The sequence below is a fragment of the Pituophis catenifer genome, unplaced genomic scaffold, assembly GCF_029215685.1.
Source record: "Pituophis catenifer annectens isolate HBS135680 unplaced genomic scaffold, rPitCat1.0.hap2 SCAF_3, whole genome shotgun sequence".
NCBI classification, from domain to species: domain Eukaryota; kingdom Metazoa; phylum Chordata; class Lepidosauria; order Squamata; family Colubridae; genus Pituophis; species Pituophis catenifer.
Window position 1 is genome coordinate 210976433 of NW_027256883.1, and position 22178 is coordinate 210998610.

Here is a 22178-nt window from a genome sequence, read left to right on the forward strand (position 1 = left end):
AAAATATGGTATATACCGCTTCATAGGGGTGTTACAGCCTTCTTTAAGCGGTTTAGAGTCAGCCTCTTGCCCCCAACAATTTGGGTCCTCATTTTACCAACCTCAGAAGGATGGAAGGCTGAGTCAACCTTGAGCCAGTCAGGATCGAACTCCTGGCAGTGGGCAGTTAGAATACTGCATTTTAACCGTTGCACCATCACGGCTCCAAATCCAAGGTTGAAATTTGCAATTGAGACAGGGGAGCAAGGAATTTGGAGTGGCTGCTTTTTGGCTTTCTTTTGGAGAGAAATTTAAGTTAATTCCACTTTCATCCCCAAGGATGGAAGGAAGGAGCTTAGTTGCTGAGCAATGTGGAGCAGAATCTTTCTCTCTTTCCTATAGTTTGTCTCTTTTCTCTTTAATTAAATCCCCTCTGTTTCGTTTTAACTCAAGCTTGACTGGCATTTTGTGTTTTTCAGCCTCGGCAACTTTTAAGTTGTGAATGGACTTCAACTCCCAGAATTCTTCAGCCAGTAGTGGTAGTCCTCGACTTACAACCACAATTGAGTCCAACATTTCTTTTGCTAAGGCGGTTGTTGAGTGAATTATGCCCCGTTTTATGACCTTTCTTGCTATAGTTGCTAAGTGAATCACAACACTTGTTAAGTCAGTAACACGGTTGTTAAGTGAATCTGGCTTCCTCATCGACTTTGCTTGTCAGAAGGTCGCAAAAGGGGATTTACGTGACCCCAGGGACACTGCAATGATCATAAATATTGATCAGATTACCACAATGGTCGTAAGTGTGAGAACTGGTCATAAGTCACCTTTTTTCCAGTGCTGTTGTCACTTCGAATGGTCACTAAACAAATGGTTGTAAGTTGAGGACTATCTATACAATGAATCCAGCTACCACTTATATGAATTTCCTCTTCAATTAAAATCCATTTTGGCTAGAAAACGGCAAAGAAGAAAGAAAGAAAAAATGCAAATCAAGCCAAGGATTGGTGTTGTTTTTTTTTGCCATGAAAACATTTATTTTACAATCTTGGTTTCTGGTAATTTAGCAATCTTTATTTATTTATTTGTCACTTTTAAGTTCCTACTCAGACATACAATACATAAATTACCATGCTAAAACATAATAGAATTCCTTCTGGAACTGGAGGTATGTACAGGAGCTCAGGACCTGCGAGTGTTAACAATCCACAAAGTGCGTAAAGCCACAGCTACTTACATACAATTTAAAGGACGACCCTTTAAATAAACATAACAAAATATATATATATATATATTCTATGTATATATATATATTTATATAATTGCTTTTCAAATGCATCTATACTTTGATTGTTTTTTTTCGTTTTTTTTTCTTTTTAATAATTAACTTTTTGTTTTTATTTATTTTTATTATTTTTACTTTTTAACACGTTGGGATTTCCCCTTCCCCTTCTCCCACCCCGCAAATACAAGTGCAAAAAAAAAACCAAAAAAAAAAAAAAAAAAAAAACCAACCATGGATTTCAAGAAGAGGTCACAGTAAAATCTAAAAATCGTCATTAAGTGAATGATGTGCACCTACCATCCGTTGGTGTTTCAGAGTCTTGTTTTTGGAACGTTACTCAACCCAACGGACACGCTAAAACAGATATACTGGCCAACTACCCCTTAGTCCAGGAATCTCCAATCTTGGCCACTTGAAGACTTGTGGACTTCAACTCCCAGAATTCATCAGAATTCATTGCTGGCTGAGGAATTCTGGGAGTTGAAGTCCACAAGTCTTCAAGGTTGGAGATCCGTACCTTAGTCCATCAAACCTCTTCCTTAAATACATGAGGACCCCCTAAAATTGACTGAGAACTAAACTACTACCGGTAGGGAAATAAATTCACCCCCACCCCCCAAAAAAACAACAAACCTTAAGAAGAGCAGGCATATGAGGAAGGGATGATGACTGGAACATCTGCTCAACGAGATGAAGCTGGCGTACATTCACACAGAGACATCCACACCCAACAAGAAAAACGGAACATCTGAAGGGCTGGTTGCTTGATCAGAGCTTCAGGTTTAGCTTTCCAGAGAGAGACATCATCTTTTTAAAAAATGGTTCAAAAGATCTCCAATGAAGGGACCTGCACGGTGCAGTTAAAATGATTGTGCTGATTGCCTCCAGTAAAATATTAAAAAAATATATGTCCTTTTAGGGTATAAAGGGGTTGATGGTGGCTTTTTGGGGACAGAGAAGAAAATGTGGGGTTGGACAAGGGAAGGAAAGGGGTACAAGGTTCTTTGAAGACCTCTACTTTCCACTTGAGGGTTTTTCCCTGAATCAAACTTCTATGTGCCTATTTTAGCGTTCTCCCACACAGACGGCCTATGGATCCAGCCAAGATGAAGGTGGCCTAGTGGGGTGAACAAAACCATAGAATCTTTCCACCAACCCTTGTCTGCTCTATCTGGTAGCTTTATGGCCTTCAGAGAACTTGAAAAGGAGACCTTCGCAGGTGGCTGGAGGAAGTCCTCCCGGTTTCATTTGGATGGTGGGAGGAATGAAAAAGCAGAACGCAATCTTTAAAGACAAGGATCACAATAACAATACTCCGTACATCTAATTCGCTGTTTCTTGGGTCATCCCTGAGGGCCTCCCTTTCATCATGAATTCTTCTGGAAAGCCCAGTCTTTTATTTAGCCATAAAAGAATCCTAATTCAGGGATGCTTGAAATCGCAACCTCTCGTTCCTTCTTGGGGCATGAGCTGTAGAAAAAGGGTATTTGCAGATGATTGGCAGGGCGTTGAGCCAGGATTAGGCTCCAGATTTGACTTGGGTTCTGTCAAAGGGAGCGTTGGACTGGGGGAATGCTGAACTAGCACGCTAGGCGATTCCACGGGGTGTCTTTCCATGTACAGAGTCAGGGTTCTTATTATCCAAAGACTTAAAAGCAAAGGATGCTAAATTAAAACCACCACAAATTATAGCTGCTGCAAGTATAAGATAGGGCAAGGTATACACATGACTGCTTTGAGGATATTTACATAACGGTATCTACAAATATAAAACTCAAGAGTTACGTACGCGACTTAGGTTTTTAATGAAGTCCCTCAGCTTGCTAGTAAAAGCCTGGTATTCTTCTTATTCATTTAAGCAAGGGCTCCTAATTTATGTAGAAGGGGGCGGGGGGGGGGGAAGGGAAGGGGAATGGGAAGGAGGAAAAGGAGACCAAGACAGTGAAAGATAGAATAGGGGAAAAAAGGAAGGGAAGGTAGAAGAAGGGGAGAAGGAGAAGATGAAGACAAAGAAGGGAGAAAGAGAGAAAGAAAGAGGAGGAGGAAGAGGAGGAGGGGAAGGAAGATGGAGACAAAGAAAAGGAGAAAATGAATGAAATGAAGGGAGGAGGAGAAGGGAGATAAAAAGGGAGGAGGAGGGGTGGGGGGGAGGAATCAAGAGAAATTTGGCTACTCAAAGGAAGATCTGAATATGATCTGGATTAATTTTCAGGTTTAAGATACATGAGCAATTTGCTAAGTGCAGAGGGCCAGAAAATTTAGCAGCAATATATGTGTTGGCAAGACTGCCAAATCAGAAAACAATGTGGGAAACCTATCATATTTAGTTGAATCAGAGAAAAAGAAAATGCAAATGTTATGTACTGGCAAAGTTCTGGCTTCAAATTCGTTGGCACTAAATCTCACAGACCAAGATCAGTGGACTTTTTTAAAAAAGCATTTATGGATTTAGGCCCCTGTCTTGGATCTCAATAGCTTCTTTTGGCTTTCGAAGGGGCAAGACCCCGGGTGCTAGGCTTCACCAAATGGATGACTGAAATACAGCTTGGCCATAACTCTAGGGAAAATTAATTCTGGGTGTAATACATCTTGGGCCTTATTTATACCTACCACCAACACATTAATATCTATTGCCAAGATTTTGACAAAGTTAGAAAAATCAGAAGAAACAGCTGCTGAAGGTATTGTGGCAACCCACGACAGTTGGTAAATTAAAAACAAAGTCAAGCTACTTGGGGGAAAAACTCAACTTGAATTTGCATCTTATCCATTATTGAAAAATCAGGGAAACCAGGCACCATGCTGAATTGAACACAGAACCTCTGCAAAAGATAGGTCAACTAATTTTAAAATCTCCACTGCTCAAGGCACAGATAACCATCTCTTGGGATTTTAACATTTGGGCTTGATTTAAAGAGAAAAAAAAAATCTATGTACTAAAAAGATTTTAGAAACCTGTCTACACCAGGAAAGGGAATCTTTGGCTTCGACTAACTTTAAATTAAAGTACATCAAGACTCTTGAATGGAAGACAGCACTGATTGGACGTCTAAATCTGGCTTTCATTTTACACTGGAGATCAAGATCCAGACTAATTAAGATCTGTGTACCTCCTGAATAGAATTAAAACAGTGTTTCCCAACCTTATCCATTTTAAGATGTGTGGACTTTAACTCCCAGAATACCCCACTGCTGGCTGGGATATTCTGGGAATTGAAGTCCACACATCTTAAAATAGATAAGGTTGGGAAACAATGAGTTAGAGAGGAATCAAAAAAGTTTACAAGAACATGATAAGGTCCTGCAGAAAAGCTTTAGCATAAAGAGAACACAAAGAACAGAATAAGACTTGCAATGTAATTACTAGAATGGCTATGGTAACATCTAAAACATGGGGGGGGGGGTCTGTTTTCCAAATTTGGCTGTTTTAAGAGGTCTGGATTTCAACTTCCAGAATTCCTCAGCCAGAATGCTGGCCGGGGAATTCTACGAGTTGAAATCTGCCCTTCTTATAGTGGCCAGGTTTGAAAAACACTGGTCGAAAAACCCATCACCTGTTGAAACTCTTTCTGATTCATCTTAAATAATAACATCAAGGACATTTATAGGAAAAGACAAAATGGTCACGATCCTACCATCGAAGCCCTGCCAGTGTCAAATGCACAACTTGTGTACCAAAGTGACAAGGGTTTGATTCCGAGACCGAGGACACGATTTTGACTTTTTTGACACCTTCTCCCACCGGATGCCCTTAAAATTCTACAAAGAAAGGAGCATGTGCCTGGATTATATATGAAAACAATATCAATGTTATAAGCCAATTAACAGATAAGAGCAGCTTGTTCCCAGTGATTCGGAATTACAGACCAGTAGGGCAAAACTGACAAAACTGAAATCATAATCAAAATTCCTGCCTGAGAATGAGTGGGGTTTTGGGGGGGGGGGGGTGTTGGCTAAGTGTTACAATCTAACGTCCAAATTTTGTTCTGTCGGCCTCAAGTCAAGAGATTTTTGCCTTAGAAAAATCAAGAATAAACCTTAGCCACAGGAACACAGTGAGATTAACACCGGATTATCAACACTTCAGTCACGGTTTATACATTTGACTATTTTATTTGGGATGATATGTGATAAACCGGATGAGGCTTCGGAAATTCATATATACGAATAAATTCATAAACTGCATTATTAATTAGAGTTAGTACGCATTTGCTCTCTACGACACACATGTTTTGGCAAACCGACAGGGGATACCTCCAATTTTTGAGAGTGAACTCAAGAGGATAACTGAGCTAGCAGGGCAGTATCCAATTGGGCAATTTTAAGAAATGGGTTGGGTTTGCACATCATCCTTCAAATTATTTAAAAAAGAACCAACATTATATCTAGGTCCAGAAGGGGGAGAGGGAACCACAGAGAAGCATTTAAAAAGAAGTTGTAAAAAGCAAGGGAAGGGAAAATTCATCTACACCAAGGGACCTTGGTGATTTTAAGACCTGTGGACTTCAACTCCCAGAATTCCCCAGCCAGCCATGCTGGCTGGGGAATTCTGGGAGTTGAAGTCCACACGTCTTAAAGTTGCCAAAGTTGGACACCCCTGAGTTACACACAGAGTGGAACAACAACCAGACAGATTGACTGACTATTTCAAGTATTATGTGAGATAAAACTGTTGCCCGTTTAAAAAAAAAAAAAAAGTGACCACCTTAAAATAGAGAACCTGCAAGAAGGTCCCCCGAAGCGCTTCCTAGAGTGAACGTTTTCACTTCGCGACGATTCAATCACATGCACAAATATACACACCGGGGAGCATTCGAACGTGTAGCAGCCACGGGATTTCGTGGACACCACCCCCCCGAATGCAAAGTGGGAATGAGATTGTGAGACCAAAAAAAAGAGGGTGGGGAAGCGATCGAAGCAGAAGCAGCTGGGAAAAAAATAGGAGAGGTTCTGACCGATGCCTTTATTAACAAACTTAGTATATTGTACCGCAAAACTGGATGACAGAGGAAACTTTTGAGATGTCCGCTGCCTGGATGAACACACAACTTCCATTTGTGGTGGATTCTCCCACTCATCACAGAGAAAACGTTCAATAGAAAGAGCCCAACTGGAATTGGATCTAGCAAAACATCTGCAGAACATTTCTCCAAACTAGAAGTGTCCAATCTTGGGCACTTTAAGACCTGTGGACTTCAACTCCCAGAATTCCCCAGCCAGCATGGCTGGCTGGGGAATTCTGGGAGTTGAAGTCCATTGGTCTTAAAAGGTTGGATATCCCTGCTCTACAGAGATACATAGAGGAGCAAGTGGGTTTTCTTTTTTAAAAAATTGCCATTTAGGCACACAACTCACACAACTCTACCACACACTGCTTCAAATATGTAAAGTACCGCATAATGAAGTTTAGACATTTGAGACGGACCGCTCCTGTTTTACAAAGGAAGGACTGAGGCAGAGAAAGAAACCAGCCCACCCACCAACCAGATAAATTCAGGCATGGATTCGAGGTTGATCCGGCCATCTCAGGTCCCACTCATTCTCCCACCTGCTCAGTTCTAGTCAGTTCCAATCTGATTCCTGCCCTGCAGGTTGGAAACGGGGGGCGGGGGGGGGGGGGGGGAATGGCGGCCAATTCTACAATTGCCATCGCTGTCAGAATTGGGATCTGCTTAGATCGCTACTCCTCAACCTGGTGACCCTCCAGTTGTGTTGGGACTCCAGAATCCCAAAATTCCCAGCCATGAACATTGAGAAAGGGAAAGGGGGGGGGGGAGTTGAGTGACATTGCATGCATTAAGTCTGTCGAGGTGCAAAGGATGTGAATTATGTCCCTTACATCACTGCCATACGCTCCCAGAACAGGAAGTGAACACCCCTGGCTGGTGAATGTTGAGGGCTGCACCAACACCTGCCAGATAATAGTACCGATTTAAGGAATCGTGAGCCGGGTGGCCACGATTATTTTAAAATATAAATTAAAAATAAACCTAAGTACCGTATATATCCCTAGAACACATCGTCTATAAAGTGGACGTGATAAGATTTATTATTATTATTATTTTTAAAAAGAGTACCGGTAATTTGAGAACAATTGTCAGATCAATATATATATATTTAAAAATCTAAAAGTTGCTCTCAGATATCACTAACACTTCATTCCAATTGGGCAGTGAAAACATGCATTTGTACCCAAAAAAGCTCCAGCGGTTTAACTATAAATAGTTTGGGGGAATGCTTATTATTTTAAAATTTAAACAAAGAATAATGTGCATTTTAATTTAAAGAGATGATTCAAGTAATTTCTAGTTTTGTAGTTTTAAAAAAACCCCACTACTTTGGCCCTCTCCCACACAAGAAAACTACAAAAAAAACTTTGCAGAGGTGATCGCCCTCCAGAATTATAACTTCCTACACCGTAAAGAAGGTTGGACAAAATGCCTGTGAAGCCTCAAAGGGCTTTGAAAGAAGAAACGGAAACAACATTTCCAGAAAACAGCATTTTTTTCCCCCTTAAACCCGTTCCTTGCAACGTCAGCAGTTTTCAAAATACAGTTATTGAGGCAAAAAAAATCAGGTACCAACGGGCAGGTGGGCGATAGGAAATCTCTGCTGCTCTCCAGTGGAGCAGGAAGGGATCGGTAGCTCAACTGTATGGAAGTTTTGTGGCTCCATTTGATCAATTTTCAAGTTCTCTTTGAAAAAAAAAAAAAAAAGCCTCCTGGTTTGACTGCTTAAAATGCAGAATGTAACCGTCACACTCGTCATGATAAAACTCCTTAGTACATTTACAACACAAAAAACGTTTATAATGTAAACTTGACACATGCTATTCTTCCTTTTAAAAAACAGAACGGGGAAAACAACGAAAGGGGGGGGAGGGGTGAAAAAGAAGAAGAAGACTAAAGCTAAACAGGTTCAGATTCGGCATGCTACAGTACTTCCATGTCTCATTGAGATACGACACTGAAGGTGACAAAAAAGATGACGAGGGGATTACAAAATATTTGTCAGCAGATTATGAAGCTGCCCAATTTGACCATCGGCGAACGCCTTTCCCTTCCCCATAATCTATTCCTAATGTCCATGATTCTAGTGCTGGATTGGCCATTTAATTATTTATTCTTATCCGTTCGGGTTAAATAAGTGCTTCCTTATCTTAGTTAAATCCATCGGTGTGGTAGCTGGGGTGAGAATCTGCCGTGAGCTGAGTCGTCTCTGTGGCGGAGGCTGGCTGGATCATGATGGGGGCTTCGGTGTTCTCTGAAAAACAGACAGCACTTGTTTGAAAGTTGAACATCAAGAAGGATCTGGTAGCACCTGTCAGGGTTCCATAACAAAAGAGAACTCCGAGGCAAGTAGGTTCCTCAAAGAACAGGTTTATTGGATATATCATATTGACACAGACCGGTGAAAACCGACTCTAAAGGTTCCCACGGTTTCACCTAATTAAAAGTAAAAGTTTTCCCCTCTTTCTCAAACAACCAGTCACATGGTCCGATCAAAATGCTGTCCGGTTGCTTAGAAACTTCACTCCTCCTCTCTTCAGCCGCCTGTGGAATGTCCTTGGTTCTCAGGGGAAACTATTTTGTTTTGGCTACAAAACTCCAACTATCTCTATTCCTCCCTCCCTATCCCTCAGCAGCACTGTGGCAACACTGAGGCCTCTAAGATGGCCCCAGTCAGGCCAGCTTCAGAGTTAACAGCACCTTTCCTGACTGACATATTTTATTAAAAGTTTATTTAAGCAGTAGTGGAATATGCAAAGTGTCATCGTTGGTGGAACTGAGTATTTACCAAAAATTCCCGACCTAAATCTGGCTACTCAGATGGTACAGGTAGTCCCTGACTTATGACCACAATTGAGCCCAGAAGTTCTACTGCTGAGCAAGATAGTTATTGAGTTCTGCCCCATTTTACGACCCTTTTTGACGGTTGTTAAGTGAACCACTGCTGTCATTAAGTGAATCTGGTTTCCCCATTGACTTTTGTTTGTCAGAAGGTCACAAAAGGGGATCACATGACCCCAGGAGGGTACAAATATCATAAATATATGCCGATTGCCAAGTGCTGGAATTCTGATCATGTGACCACAAGGATGAGGCTAGTGAGAACAAATTACTGTGACATTCTATTTTGAACATTTATTTTACAGATTTCACCTATTTCGTTTTTTTTAAAAAATTGTATCTACTTGAATGCTCAATTTATGAATTTGCTGTAATTTTTATATTAAGTGATTTACTGTCTGATGAATTATAAAGCTCTTAAGCAAGTCAACAGACGTAAAAAAAATTGTCGATAATTCATGCAAGTAATTTGCTTAAGTACCTTAAAAAGAAAAGTTTTGTGCTGCGATTTTTGGAAACAAAATGAATATAAAAATACAAGGGTAGATAGATAGTTAATTTTAGTTCTTTGACTGGATGCAGAGAGTGGCTGCATTGATGGAGGATCTAAATTTGGAGAGGGGAGGGGGAAGACAGTAAGAAAGGTAATAAGCAAAATCATTATTTGAGATCTCTCCCTTGAGGCTATTACAACACACCTATGGCGATGCATGTGCAGAGAGAGGAGTGAAGGTGTCATCTGAAATAAATTTTATTTTATCTATATGTTTATATATTTATTTATTATTTTTACAAATAACTCAAGGTGGCAAACATATCCAATACACCTTCTTCCTTCTATTTTCCCCACAACAGCCCTGTGAGGTGGGTTGGGCTGAGAGAGAGGGGGATTGGCCTGAAGTCACCCAGCCGGCTTTCGTGCCTAAGGCAGGACTAGAACTCAGTGTCTCCTAATGATTAGCCCAAAGTCACCCAGCGGGCTTTCATGCCAAAACTAGACTAGAAATTATCTCTTTGTGATTGGCCCAAAGTCACCCAATCAGCTGTCATGCCTAAGGCAGAACTGTAACTCACTGTCTCCTAATGATTAGCCCAAAGTCACCCAGTCAGTTTTGAAGCCTAAGGTGGGACTAGAGCTCACTCGGTCCTTGTTTCTAGCCTGATGCCTTAACCACTACACCAGGGGTCTGCAACCTTAAACACTTGAAGAGCCATTTGGTCCTCTTTCCCACAGAAAACATCAGGAGCCACAAAACCTGGGTAGGCGTGGCCAACTTGATGTCACATGACACACACCCCAGCCACGCCTACCCAGATTTTGTTGCTCCCGTTATTTTCTTTTCTCTGGGAAAGAGATACCTCTCTCTCTCTGTCTCGCTCTCTCTCATTTCATCTCTCTCTCTCTCTCTCATCTCTCCCCCTCATCTCTCTCTTTCTCCCTGTCTCTCTCTCTCTCATCTTTCTCCCTCTTTCTTTTTCTTTCTCCCTCTCTCATCTCTGTCTCCCTCTCATTTCCCTTTCTCACTGTCTTTTTCTCTCTCCCTCTCCCACTCTCTCATCTCTCCCTCTTTCTCTCCACCCCAAGAAAGTGGCCTGGCCAGGCTGCAGCCAATGCTCCGCATCGTAATGGGCTCCAGGAGGAGGAGGGGACATTGTCGCCTCCATTGTGAAACACGCTAAATTTAAGTCTGCTGCGCAAGGCGCTGAGCAGAGCAGCAAGCAGGTCATGGAGGCAGTGAGAGCAGCGGCATTAGCCGCAGCTGGGCCGGGCCAGTGTCTCGGGGTGGAGAGAAAGTTATGTATTTCTCCGAGCAACCGAGGTGAGCGCAGCATCAACAAGGGCCAGAAAAAGAGGCAAGTACAGGGCCATTTTGCTCCTGCTCTGGAATATGGAGTGAGTCTCCATCCACCGCTGTCGCTCTTACCTTTTCAGGCAAGGAGTGACTGGGAGAGGAGGGTGAGGGGCGGGGCCAGCCAGTGATGGGATCACCCAACAGGGAGCCACAGCAGAGGGCCCAAAGAGCTGCATGTGGCACTGGTTGCTGACACCCGCACTGCACCAACTGGTTCTCAACTATATTGTACTTTAAGCCACATCGTGTCCTCTCTTTCCCCTTTTCTGATGTTTGTTCCTGGTGGTTTAACTAGAGCATCCAACACTTACCCCTCTCGTCTGATTGTACTTGGGCCTCCAAGTCTTCTGGAGAGACATAAAATTCCGGTTCATCTCCTTCGGGGGGTTTCGGTTTACACTTTCCACAGCAACAGTTACAGCAACAGCAGAGACAGCAGCAACAGTAGCACCCGGTTATGAGCCCACAGAAGACAAACAGCGCCTGGATAGGGGAGAAAAGAAACGTAGATTATCCGTATGGAGCAAGCAAGCTTGCCTGGGGAAGACAAGTCAGAGAAAAAGAGCGACCAGAATTGGGAGTGTCGAACTCTGAGCAGTGGATCTACTGCTGAGTACGTGTCTTAAAGAGCTGATGACGGCTCATTGGGTGTGATCTTTCACCTTGACTCCACTGACTGATTTATGACAGCTGTTCAGCAACCAGTCCTGTGTGTTTGGCACTGATCCAAAGGCATTCAAGTAGTTGATCAGCCAATTCTACACAGGGCATCCTTGGAAGGCAACTCAGAAGGGGTAAATATCTACAAAACATGGTGGGCCAGGTTGCAGGTTGAGAAAACCTGGCACTGTAGAATCACAGCCACCTTGAGGTTGCTGACCCAGGTCCAATGCTGGTTATTATCTAGATCAGGGGTCTCCAACCTTGGCAACTTTAAGACTTGTGGACTTCAACTCCCAAAGCTGGCTGAGGAATTCTGGGAGTTGAAGTCCACAAGTCTTAAAGTTGCCAAGATTGGAGACCCCTGATCTAGAGGACTCTTTAAAATTTAGTACTGGGATAGATGGAAATCACCTTGCTAAAATATTAGATCTGCCTTGTCCAGACTGAATACCAAGGGAGGACCTGCTAAGGGTCTCCCTGACCTCAAGAGATACTGTTCCTGGAGTATGGGCCACCACAGGCCTTTTCAATGATAGCCCTAGGCCTAGGACAGGGGTCAGCAACCTGCAGCTCTGGAGCCGCAAGTGGCTCTTTCACCCCTCTGCTGTGGCTCCCTGTCACTCAAAATATGCGTCGCAATTGCCGATGTGTGACACCCGCCAGCACGCCATTTATTGAGCTTTTCAACCTCCAGTAGGCCAACCATGGATAAATCCAAGAAAAGAAAAGTTTCAGAAGAAAACAGAACATTTAATTCAAGTACATATGCTAGTTTTGTGGCTGCTCAAGAAATAGCCAGGTACGGGAAGGGTTTTGTGGCTCCCGGTGTTTTCTTTTCTGTGGGAAACGGGTCCAAATGGCTCTTTGAGTGTTTAAGGTTGCAAATCCCTGGCCTAGGAGAACTTGTAAACAAGCTGAGAAAGAAACGAGAGGAACACTAGACATACATACTGGCCTAGCTCATAAACAGGTGTTTGGCCTCTAGGAAAAAGAGATTTAAAATGTTCAAAGAGACATCACCTTAATGTACTTGCTTATGAAAGAGGGCTGGGGCTGGGGGGGGGGGGGGGTTCCTATCAGAGTTTTCAGAATTTTGTGATCTTCATTCATTCTTATCAAGGCCTGCGGGATTCTTGCTTCTTCGATGAGGCCTTATTGTAAGTGACTTGACAAGGATGTCAAATGCTGGCTGAGGAATTCTGGGAGTTGAAGTCCACCAGTCTGAGGGGTGGCTAAGGTTGGACACCCCTGCCAACCATGTCCATTTGGGGCCATCATGTCACCCATATCATAAGTCTTTCAAGACCGTCATAATTCCAACATGCCTTTGGGTTTGAATCATTGTGGGTGAGCCCCCTTATTATATTAACGTCATTAATACATTACCAATATTGTAATATTTTATCCTTGCTTTGTGAACATTGCCCTGTGTCACGATGGATGGGGATGAAGAAAAGCATAGATGCCTTTAGAAATATTTCTAAACCTATCGTTAGCCCTCCTGACCAACCTTTCCAGCATTCGGGCTGTCATTATATTACCAAAATATATATCTGATCTAATACATCTAAACGGCATCCATTAGCACAAAACTCTTGCTTTTGTAGAGGAGAGTAGCAATGGCTCAGCATGACCAAAGCTCTTGGATGGACGGAGTTCAAAATGCTTCTATCATGGTAGAGAATCCAGGAAAAAGCTGAAAATTCATAGATCAGCGTGGCTGACTCACCAGAACAGGAAAGCAGTGCCTTCAAACCTACAGTAGGCTTAAAATGGGTGACATCATATGACATGCTTAAGCTAAAACACCAGCAAACCTTTCTGTTTACTAGATTTAATTAAGACGTGTTTCGAACTTTAAGGAGGCCTTCCGAAAGCAATGTAGAATTTTCAGGAAATTGTATAGGAAAGATATTCATTGTCATCATCATCATTAAGTCTGGTGCAGAGTACCCAGGGCAGCAAGTGTTTTCCAGTGTTTGTGGCCATTTGAAGCATCTTCGGCATCGTCCCAAGGGACGTTAATATAATCAGAAAGATATTGCTCATGGTTATCATTATCATGATCATCATTACAGACCCCTCACATCCTGGACATAAACTGTTTCAACTCCTACCCTCAAAACAACGCTATAGGGCACTGCACACCAGAACAACTAGACACAAGGACAGTTTTTTCCCGAACGCCATCACTCTGCTAAACAAATAATTCCCTCCACACTGTCAAACCATTTACTAACTCTGCATCACTATTAATCTTCTCATTGTTCCCACCACCCATCTCCTCCCACTTATGACTGTATGACTGTAACTTTGTTGCTGGTATCCTTATGATTTATATTGATATTGTTTTCTGATTGCTTATTTGTACCCTATGACTATCATTAAGTGTTGTATCTTATGATTCTTCACGAATGTATCTTTTCTTTTATCTTCTGCACCAAGACAAATTCCTTGTGTGTCCAATCACACTTGGCCAATAAAAAATTGTATTCTATTGCTCATGAAAAATTCTTCAAATTAAAAATGCATTGTTGGCCTCAAATTTGTACCTCGCCACAAAAGATGAAAATGAATCCATTTTAGAAAAGCTGATCGTGATTACGACGAATGTTTGAAAACAGGGCTTAAAAATGGCAGACTTTAAAAAAGAAGGTTTTTAACGCACACCCTTGTAAAATTATAAATGGCAATTCACTGTCCTCTTCTATATTATTCGCTTTTCCTTTCCTAGACTGAGGGGGGCGTCTAGAAATATACGATCTCCTATGACCTTTCTAAACTCCTTAAAAAAGACAAGGTTGCTTCTTGCTTTGGAAATCTTTATGACCCCTCCCAGGAAAATTAACTGGCACACAAATCATACATGATTTAAAATTTTCTTTAATCATGCTGCAGTTAGCATTTTTACAAGCCTCAGCAGCTACTCAATTTATAGAGGGGGAGAGGGAAAAGGATAAAGAGGCCAAAGAAACTGGTCTGTGATAGCTAGATGGAAGCCCAAGTATTTATTCACTTTTTTCCACGTTAGAAAAAAGGCACTTCAATCCTTGAAAATGAATGAGGCAAATTTTGCTTTAAGACAAAATTAATTTAATTAATTTCAGGACAGAATCCACTTAGTACTCACCTTGGCCCACCAGCTGGATAACACAAAATAGGTATTCACATTCTCTTCTCCAAACTGTTCTGCTACGTACAGCCCCAAAGAGCCATACTTATCATAAATATTTCTTTTTGTAGCATCAGTCAATATTGCATGTGCGTTGTTAATCTCTTTAAATTTATCTGCGGCTTCTGGATTATCTGGGTTCTTATCGGGGTGATATTTTAATGCGAGTTTCCTATGGAAGAAGTAAACAATATTAAGGGGGGGGGGAAGCTTGACAAAACTTTAAACATAGCTGCTGGAACAAGTCACTGGGGAGTTACTCTTCAAGCAGATGGAATTCAGAGAAAAATGAAGCAACACACAATCATTTATACCCCAAACATGGCGTGTGTGAGTGAAATACAGACTTCCCATTCTTATTCATACTGAGGATGTAGCTTTTTTTTGGGGGGGGGGGTCTGTCGTAGTGGTGGGTTGCCCCCGGTTTGAACCAGTTCTATAGAACCGGTAGTAAAACCGGCAGGAGGCTCCGCCCACCGATGTCATCAGGAAGCTTCTGCGCATGTGCAGAAGTGTGCGCGCGGCCCCGTTGTGAACCGGTAGTAAAGATAAGTAGAACCCACCCCTGGTCTGTTGCAACTTCAGTCACTAAGTGGGGACCACTTCTATTGATGAAGGCATCAGGCTAGAAACCTGGAGCTATTTGTGACCCGATTTCGAAGTTACAATAGCTGCATCCCCTTCTTGCAGTCACGCAATCGCATTTGGGATGCTGGGAACTGGCTTTCCTTTATGGCCGCTTGCCACCTCTGCTAGTCATGTAATGGCAATTTCTGTCATTTTTTTTGCCGGTTTTGCTGGTGTTTATTTCCAGTTTCTGGCAAAAAAACCCCACCCATTGGGTAAAATGGACTTACTTAATGACCAGCATTAAAAATGCCAGCAAATCAGGTCTAGTCACATGGTCACCATGACTTATCACCATAACTCCAGGCCCAATTACGGTTGTAAGTCGAGGATTAGCTGTACCTGACTCTCCAAGAAAGCAGACACCATGAAGAGCCAAATTGTTTTACTTTTATTCGACTCTGCCAGTGCAGCTTCTTTTTGGAGGTGTGAGCAGGTGGGGCACAAACACCGCTCCCCACTCTAAAGCACCTTTCCTGTTGGAGCCCTTGTTGGAGAATGTGCTCCTGAGCATATGCAGAATGCTAAAAGAATAGCAAGTAATTAAGTAGCGGAAGTTCCCATTAAAAAGAAAAACTGGATGCAAAAGCCATAAATGAATGCCATTCATTGGTATCTGAAATAAATTATAGTTTTATTAAGAAATATAAGAAAGCTTAAGTTCTGCCTAAACTGCATTTTGAATAGAAGGACCTCACAGTCCTCCTCATCCTCTTCCTCCTCTCTGCAGATCCCATCCCCTTCCAGCACTGATGATGTTACCTAGTTGGGTAATGAAACAGCTGGCTCATAAGTGCAGAGGAATGATCCAATCTCCATCACAAACTGTCATCCCTTCAAATCAAAACTTTAAAATAACATTTACCACCAATAGCTCAGCATCCTCTAAAAGTAGATGGTTCCCATCCAGTTTTTTTTTTTTTTTAAAAATGCATTATTCTTGATCAGCCTGAGTTACAGACAGATTTGGAAATACCTGATACATTTTTAGGAGAAATACTGCAACTTTCTTTTTGCAATTCATTGGCAGGATTTCTAACACCCACTGATTAGAAACAGCCAAAGAACAAGGTGACCCAATCCCCTAATTAGATGACTGAAATGAAAAAAAGGTTAAAGTAATTAGGATAAATTCTGGCATAGAAAGAATAGCAACACGTCCCAAGTTTTGGACCTGCTTGATTCTATTTTTTAATTCATGTTTTTGCATGTATGTTTAAGCTAATACTAAGAGGGAAACTCCCAAGTTGATTTGGCATTTTCTTTTTGCTCTGTGTGGCAGCATCTTTGAAACCTGGGGTTCTTGATACCTTCTTCACTTCAATCACAGTTGTGAATCCACAAAAACATGCCACCTTTTTTGGGGGCACAACTACTCCAAAGCACTTTTCTTCAAATTTCAAATGTTCCATATCCCCATTAAACATAGGAAAAAAATGGTAAAAAACCCCTAGAGGTCCATCAAGTCTGCCCTTTGAAGCATTTATTTGTTTATTTATTTGTTTATTTATTTATTTTTGTCAGATGATGGACATGTTTAAACAAGCATGTTTAAACAGTTACTGATGATTGACCCACTACTTCAGCTGGAAGTTGTTTCCAAGCTTCCATTACTCTTTCTAAGAAGTAACACTTGCTAACATTACTTTTGAGCTTTCCACCTGTCGCTTGGAGGTTTATGCTCCTGGGTTCTTAATTTTTGCTTTATACTGAAATCAAACAAGTTGTATTATAGAGTCAAAAGCTCATATTTAACTAAAGTAAGTGATATCGTCAGTTGCAAAAAAAAAACCTTGTAAGATCACAGTTGATCGAATTTTCGTTGACTCCCCAACTCAAGAAAGTTGGGGGCGGATTCCAATGGTCACCTTTTCTCTGATAGAAATAGCTGGTGAGTGCATTTACTGGTCCGTACACCAGCTGACCTCATACAGGTAGACCTCAACTTACAACCGTTCATGGAGTGACTGTTTGAAGTTATAACAGCACTGAAAAAAAGGGACCAGCAACAATCCTCCTGGTTACGACTATCACAGCATCCCCACAATCACGTGATCAAAATCTGGTTGCTTGGCAACCAGCATGTGGTTGCAGCATCCCAGAGTCCTGTGATGGTCATTTGCAAGCTTCCCAGCCAGCTTCCACCAAAGCAAAATCAAGAGGAGAAGAAGCCAGGTTCGCTTAACAATCGTGTGATTTACTTAACTGCAGCCGTTCACCTAACCACTACCTTACTTAGCAAAAGAAACTCTGGTCCCAAAACATGGTTCTAAGTTGAGGACCACCTGTTTCAGGTTCTAGAAATGCGGAGATCCAAAATCGCAAGCTGTGCTGGTTGTATCAACTAATGTTTGTATGCCACATACTTATGGGCCACTTGGAGATGTTTGAAACTCGATTCAGCCTGCAAATATTTAAAATGCATCTGAAATTCATGCTACCTCCAGAATGAGGTTCTGCCTCCTTATCTGTATGATTTCTTTTTTAAAAAATTAATTCTTATTAAACATTTTTCAAAAAACAAAAAAGAATCTTTAAATAATAGTTTCTTTCCAACAATTCGGCAACAGTTAAACATTTCTGACTTGTCCATTTTTTCTCCCTTATTTCAATGTATCCTTTATACATACAAGTCTAATATTAATTTATTTACATACCGTATTTTTCGGAGTATAAGACACACCTTTTTCCCTCCTAAAAGGGGATGAAAATTTAGGTGCGTCTTATATACCAAATGTAGCCCTGCCCACCCACTGGCCCCCACCCTTTGGCCTCTGCCTCGCAGCAGTTACCTCCTTGCAAGCAAACAGCAAGAAAAAAACAGCTCCTTTCAGCTTCAGCACAGCCTAATTAGCACAAGTTAATTCCATCTGCCTCCCGACTCTCAGTTGATTTGCTCTCAGCTGTTTTGCGCAGGGCTCTGTTGCTTGCTGCAAAGAGGTAAATTGCTGGAGCAGATTTTTTTTCCCCTTGTGTTAATCAAGTTATGCTGAAAACGAAAATGAAAATAAAGCAGGCTGTTTGCTGTTTGCTGGAAAGAGGCAAAATTGCTCAGAGGCAGAGGGAGGTTTCTTTTTCTTCTTTTCCTCACCAGAAAAGATAGGTGCGTCTTATACTCTGGTGCGTCTTATACTCTGAAAAATACGGTATATACATATAAATAACAGTGTACCCAATTTCATTTCTACAAACTACATTTTTTCTGCTTCCTCTTATTTGTTGTTACATTTCTACTCCTATATCTTCCTTATTTGATCTTTTCTTGCCTTTTATCTCTCTCCTCTAGCCATTCGTACCATTTCTCCCACACTATCTAATATTCTGTTTCCTCTTTTTCTTGTATCTCCTTTGTAAATTTGTCCTTTGTCCATTTCTGTACATTCCAAGACTTTTCTAATCAAATGATCTTCGGTCAGTATGTTATTGTTTTTCCAATTCTGTGCGTATATTATTCTTGCTGCTATGATGGATGATTAAATATTGCATTTTTTTTCATAAGACCCTGGGAGTATTCCTAATAAAAATGTTTCCGGTTTCATCTCAATATGATGTTTGGTTATTTCTTCTAATTGTAATTTAAACTTACTCCAATACTGTTTTGCTTTGGGGCAAGTCCACCACATGTGTTAGTATGTTCCCCTTTGTTGTTTCCATTTCCAACACGTTGATGAGGTATTGGGAAACATCTTAGCCAGTCTTCCTAGTGGCAAATGCCACCTATAGGACATTTTATATATATTTTCTTTATAGGGTACAGACATTATATGATATTATAACATACAGACCTGTACGATTTCTTAATATCATCTGAGGTGGCATTCTTGTCCAGTCCTAGAACGTGGTATAGTGATTCTCCGGACGTGGATAACGAACGTTGCCTCTGATCTCCCATCCTGAGCTACCCTGTCAGGAAGAAAAGGGTTCAAAACATGACATGACGTTGTCTATGGAGAGTCTCAACCATCCTAGTCATGTTTGTCCCAAAGATGCTTTTTCCAAAAGGCAACCAGACTTTCTTGGTTTCTTATTCTTTGAAGACGTTTCGCTTCTCATTTAAGAAGCTTCTCCGGTTCTGGTGGGGAATGGAAGGATTTCTATTCCTCAGCAGTCAATCTAGTTGTTAACACTCTGAAGGTCGGATCATTACCTCTCTGAAGGTGGGTTATTAGCTCTCTCTTGTGAAGACAGCAGAAGTCACATTCTGGATAGAGAGGACTGCTGCATTGAAAAAGGGGTCAAAGAGGCCATCTATATTAAAATTGAACAGCCCCTTTCAACAGAGGGGGCGGGCGGAATATAACACCATCTATCTCCTGTCTACAATAGTCCTCTCAGCAGTCCCAAAAAAGCTTCCTTACCCATTTGCACTCTGATTCAGGTGACCCAACGGGTACAGAACAGATAAACCCAGGGGTGGGCTGCTGGGGGTTCGCAAGGGTTCGGGAGAACCTCTAGCTAAGATTCTGTGCACTTTGGGGAACCCCCATATCCCACTCCTGGTTGGCCCCGCCCAGCCCCTCCCAGGAGTCCCCACATGGCCTGTTTTGGATGCAGGTAAGTGCAGGGCACGTGCAGAGGCTCAGGGAGGGTGAAAAACGGGCCTACCAGAAGTTCAGGAAGGCCGGAAACGGGCCCGTTTCTGGCCTCCAGAGGGTCTCCGGAGCCTGGGGAGGCCATTTTTGCCCTCCCAGAGGCTTGAAAAAAGCCTCTGGAGCCTGGGGAGGGCAAAACCCCACCCCCCTGCTGTGGTGCAGGAGGCTGACTAGGCCACGCCCAAAATGGCCACCCCCACCCAGCAACCAGGCAGAGAACCTCTTGCTAAAATTTTTGAAGCCCACCCCTGGATAAACTCCCAAGTGGTCTCAACGAATCTCAGAGAGCCAAAGACCAACCTTCAGAATGCTAATAAAGAGATGACTGCAAGGAATACAAAACCTTCCACGCCCCACACCATTCAGCCAGAACTAAAGAAGCTTCTTGGATGAGAAGTGACATGTTTTTTTTAAATAGAAAAAAAGAAAGTAAGTCCAGTTCCCTTTCGAAAAGCACTTTTGGAACATGAGATAAAAATGGTTTCCCATCTCCATAAAACTAGAAGGCTAGACCTCCCAACCCTCTGCAGCCGTAAAGTTCATTTGGAAGACACTCCAGGATCTTCTGACTGCCTGATCAACCTTATCAGGATAAGGACAGGATCAATCCCATGTGTTTTGATTACAGCACCATGACGGAAGGACATTATCAAGCTTTGAAATTTGCTTTTGCTGTTTCAGCCATTTTCAATTCTCAGGTTGCCAATACCCTGAGGCAGAAAGGAGAGGAAGAATGGAATGTACACTCCCAGCAACAAGACAACAGTCATGGGAACCAAGGACACTTCAAGAGGTGTTTGCCAGAGTCAAAAAGATTTTCTCACAACAACATTAAGAAACACAATTGAACAATGTGACCTAGCCTAAAAGGGGGAGGGAGAATCTATACTTTCACTATATGGGTTTGCGTGGGAAATAGCTAGATCTGGTTTTGCTTTCATATGTGCCGAAATGATGTAATCAATAAAGCTTTGCATAAGGAGATTGGATCGTCTCTGTCATGCCTGCTTTGCTTGGGTTCGTCAGTTGGAACCTTGACAGGCATGTTCCTTCATCATAAAATTAATACACTTAATCTTAAGCATCCATTCCTTTTTCCATAGGGAAAAAAATAAATAAATTCATCACAGTTTTAGTGATGAACATTATTTCTGTGACCTTGATAAAATGTGAATTTATTATATAGGTAGTTCTTGACTTACAACCATTCGTGAATTTGCAACAGCATTGAAAAAAAAAGTGACATAACCATTTTTCACACTTACAACTGTTGCAGCATCCCAGGTCACATGATCAAAATTCAGATGCTTGGCAGCTGGCATGCATTTCTGACGATTGTAGTGTCCCGGAGTCACGAGATCACCTTTTGTGACCTTCTGATGAGGGAAGCCAGATTGTTTGGTGAATGGGGAAGCCAGATTCACCAAACAATTGTGTTACTAACTTTAACTACTGCAGTGACTCACTTAACAATTGTGGCAAGAAGGGTCGCAAAGTGGGGCAAAACTCACTTAATAACTGTCTCGCTCAGCAACAGAAATTTGGGGCTCTATTGTGGTTGTAAGTCGAGGACCACCTGAAATACATGTGTTGACTTCTGACCAGCAAATCTGTCATCAAGGTTTTCCAAATACGTGTCAAGAATGAAACTTTGGCAGCTATGTGCCTCTTCCTTTCAACTTGCCATTAGAGTAAGGGGAAGTGTTGCTTTAGAATGGGTTAGATGGAGAAACAAAACCTCCATGATTCCGCTGAAGTCCGGAAAAGCCTGAAACCTTTTCAAGGACATTGTAGGAGGTGTGGAGTTGAAGCAGACGGTTCCCATAACAAAATGAACGTGTTTACATGGACTATGTGAGAGGCTGTGGGTTTGGCTGGGGAAAGTATTGTTTAATTCTATGAACTGGTATTTGGGAAACTCAGAGCTAGTTTTACTTAGACATCGCCATGGAGCGTGTTCAATGAACAGTAAGATTTTCAATAACGGAACAAACCTATTTGGAGTCAACATCGAGTTGAATGCTGACAATACATTCCACTAGTTTGCATTGGCAACATTTATTTGAGTTCAAAGCTTTTATAACCCCAGTTTTCAGCCTGAAAGTCTCTTAGGCAGAAAGAAAAGGTGACAGGGAAAGAAAGGAAACCTATGTAAGT

General features: G+C 41.9%; 1 protein-coding gene across 1 annotated transcript in view; it reads right to left on the reverse strand.

The window, feature by feature from the left end:
- Positions 1-8133: 8133 nt before the first annotated feature.
- DNAJC5 (DnaJ heat shock protein family (Hsp40) member C5) overlaps positions 8134-22178 on the reverse strand; it is a 66460-nt gene continuing 52415 nt past the window's right edge. Inside the window, exons 3-6 of the mRNA XM_070940223.1 lie at positions 19215-19332; positions 14761-14974; positions 11279-11450; positions 8134-8527 (exon numbers count right to left, since the gene is read on the reverse strand). Of these exons, the coding sequence (XP_070796324.1) occupies positions 8424-8527; positions 11279-11450; positions 14761-14974; positions 19215-19321 (597 nt within the window). The 5' untranslated portion in view covers positions 19322-19332 and the 3' untranslated portion in view covers positions 8134-8423. The remainder of the gene's footprint in view (positions 8528-11278; positions 11451-14760; positions 14975-19214; positions 19333-22178) is intronic.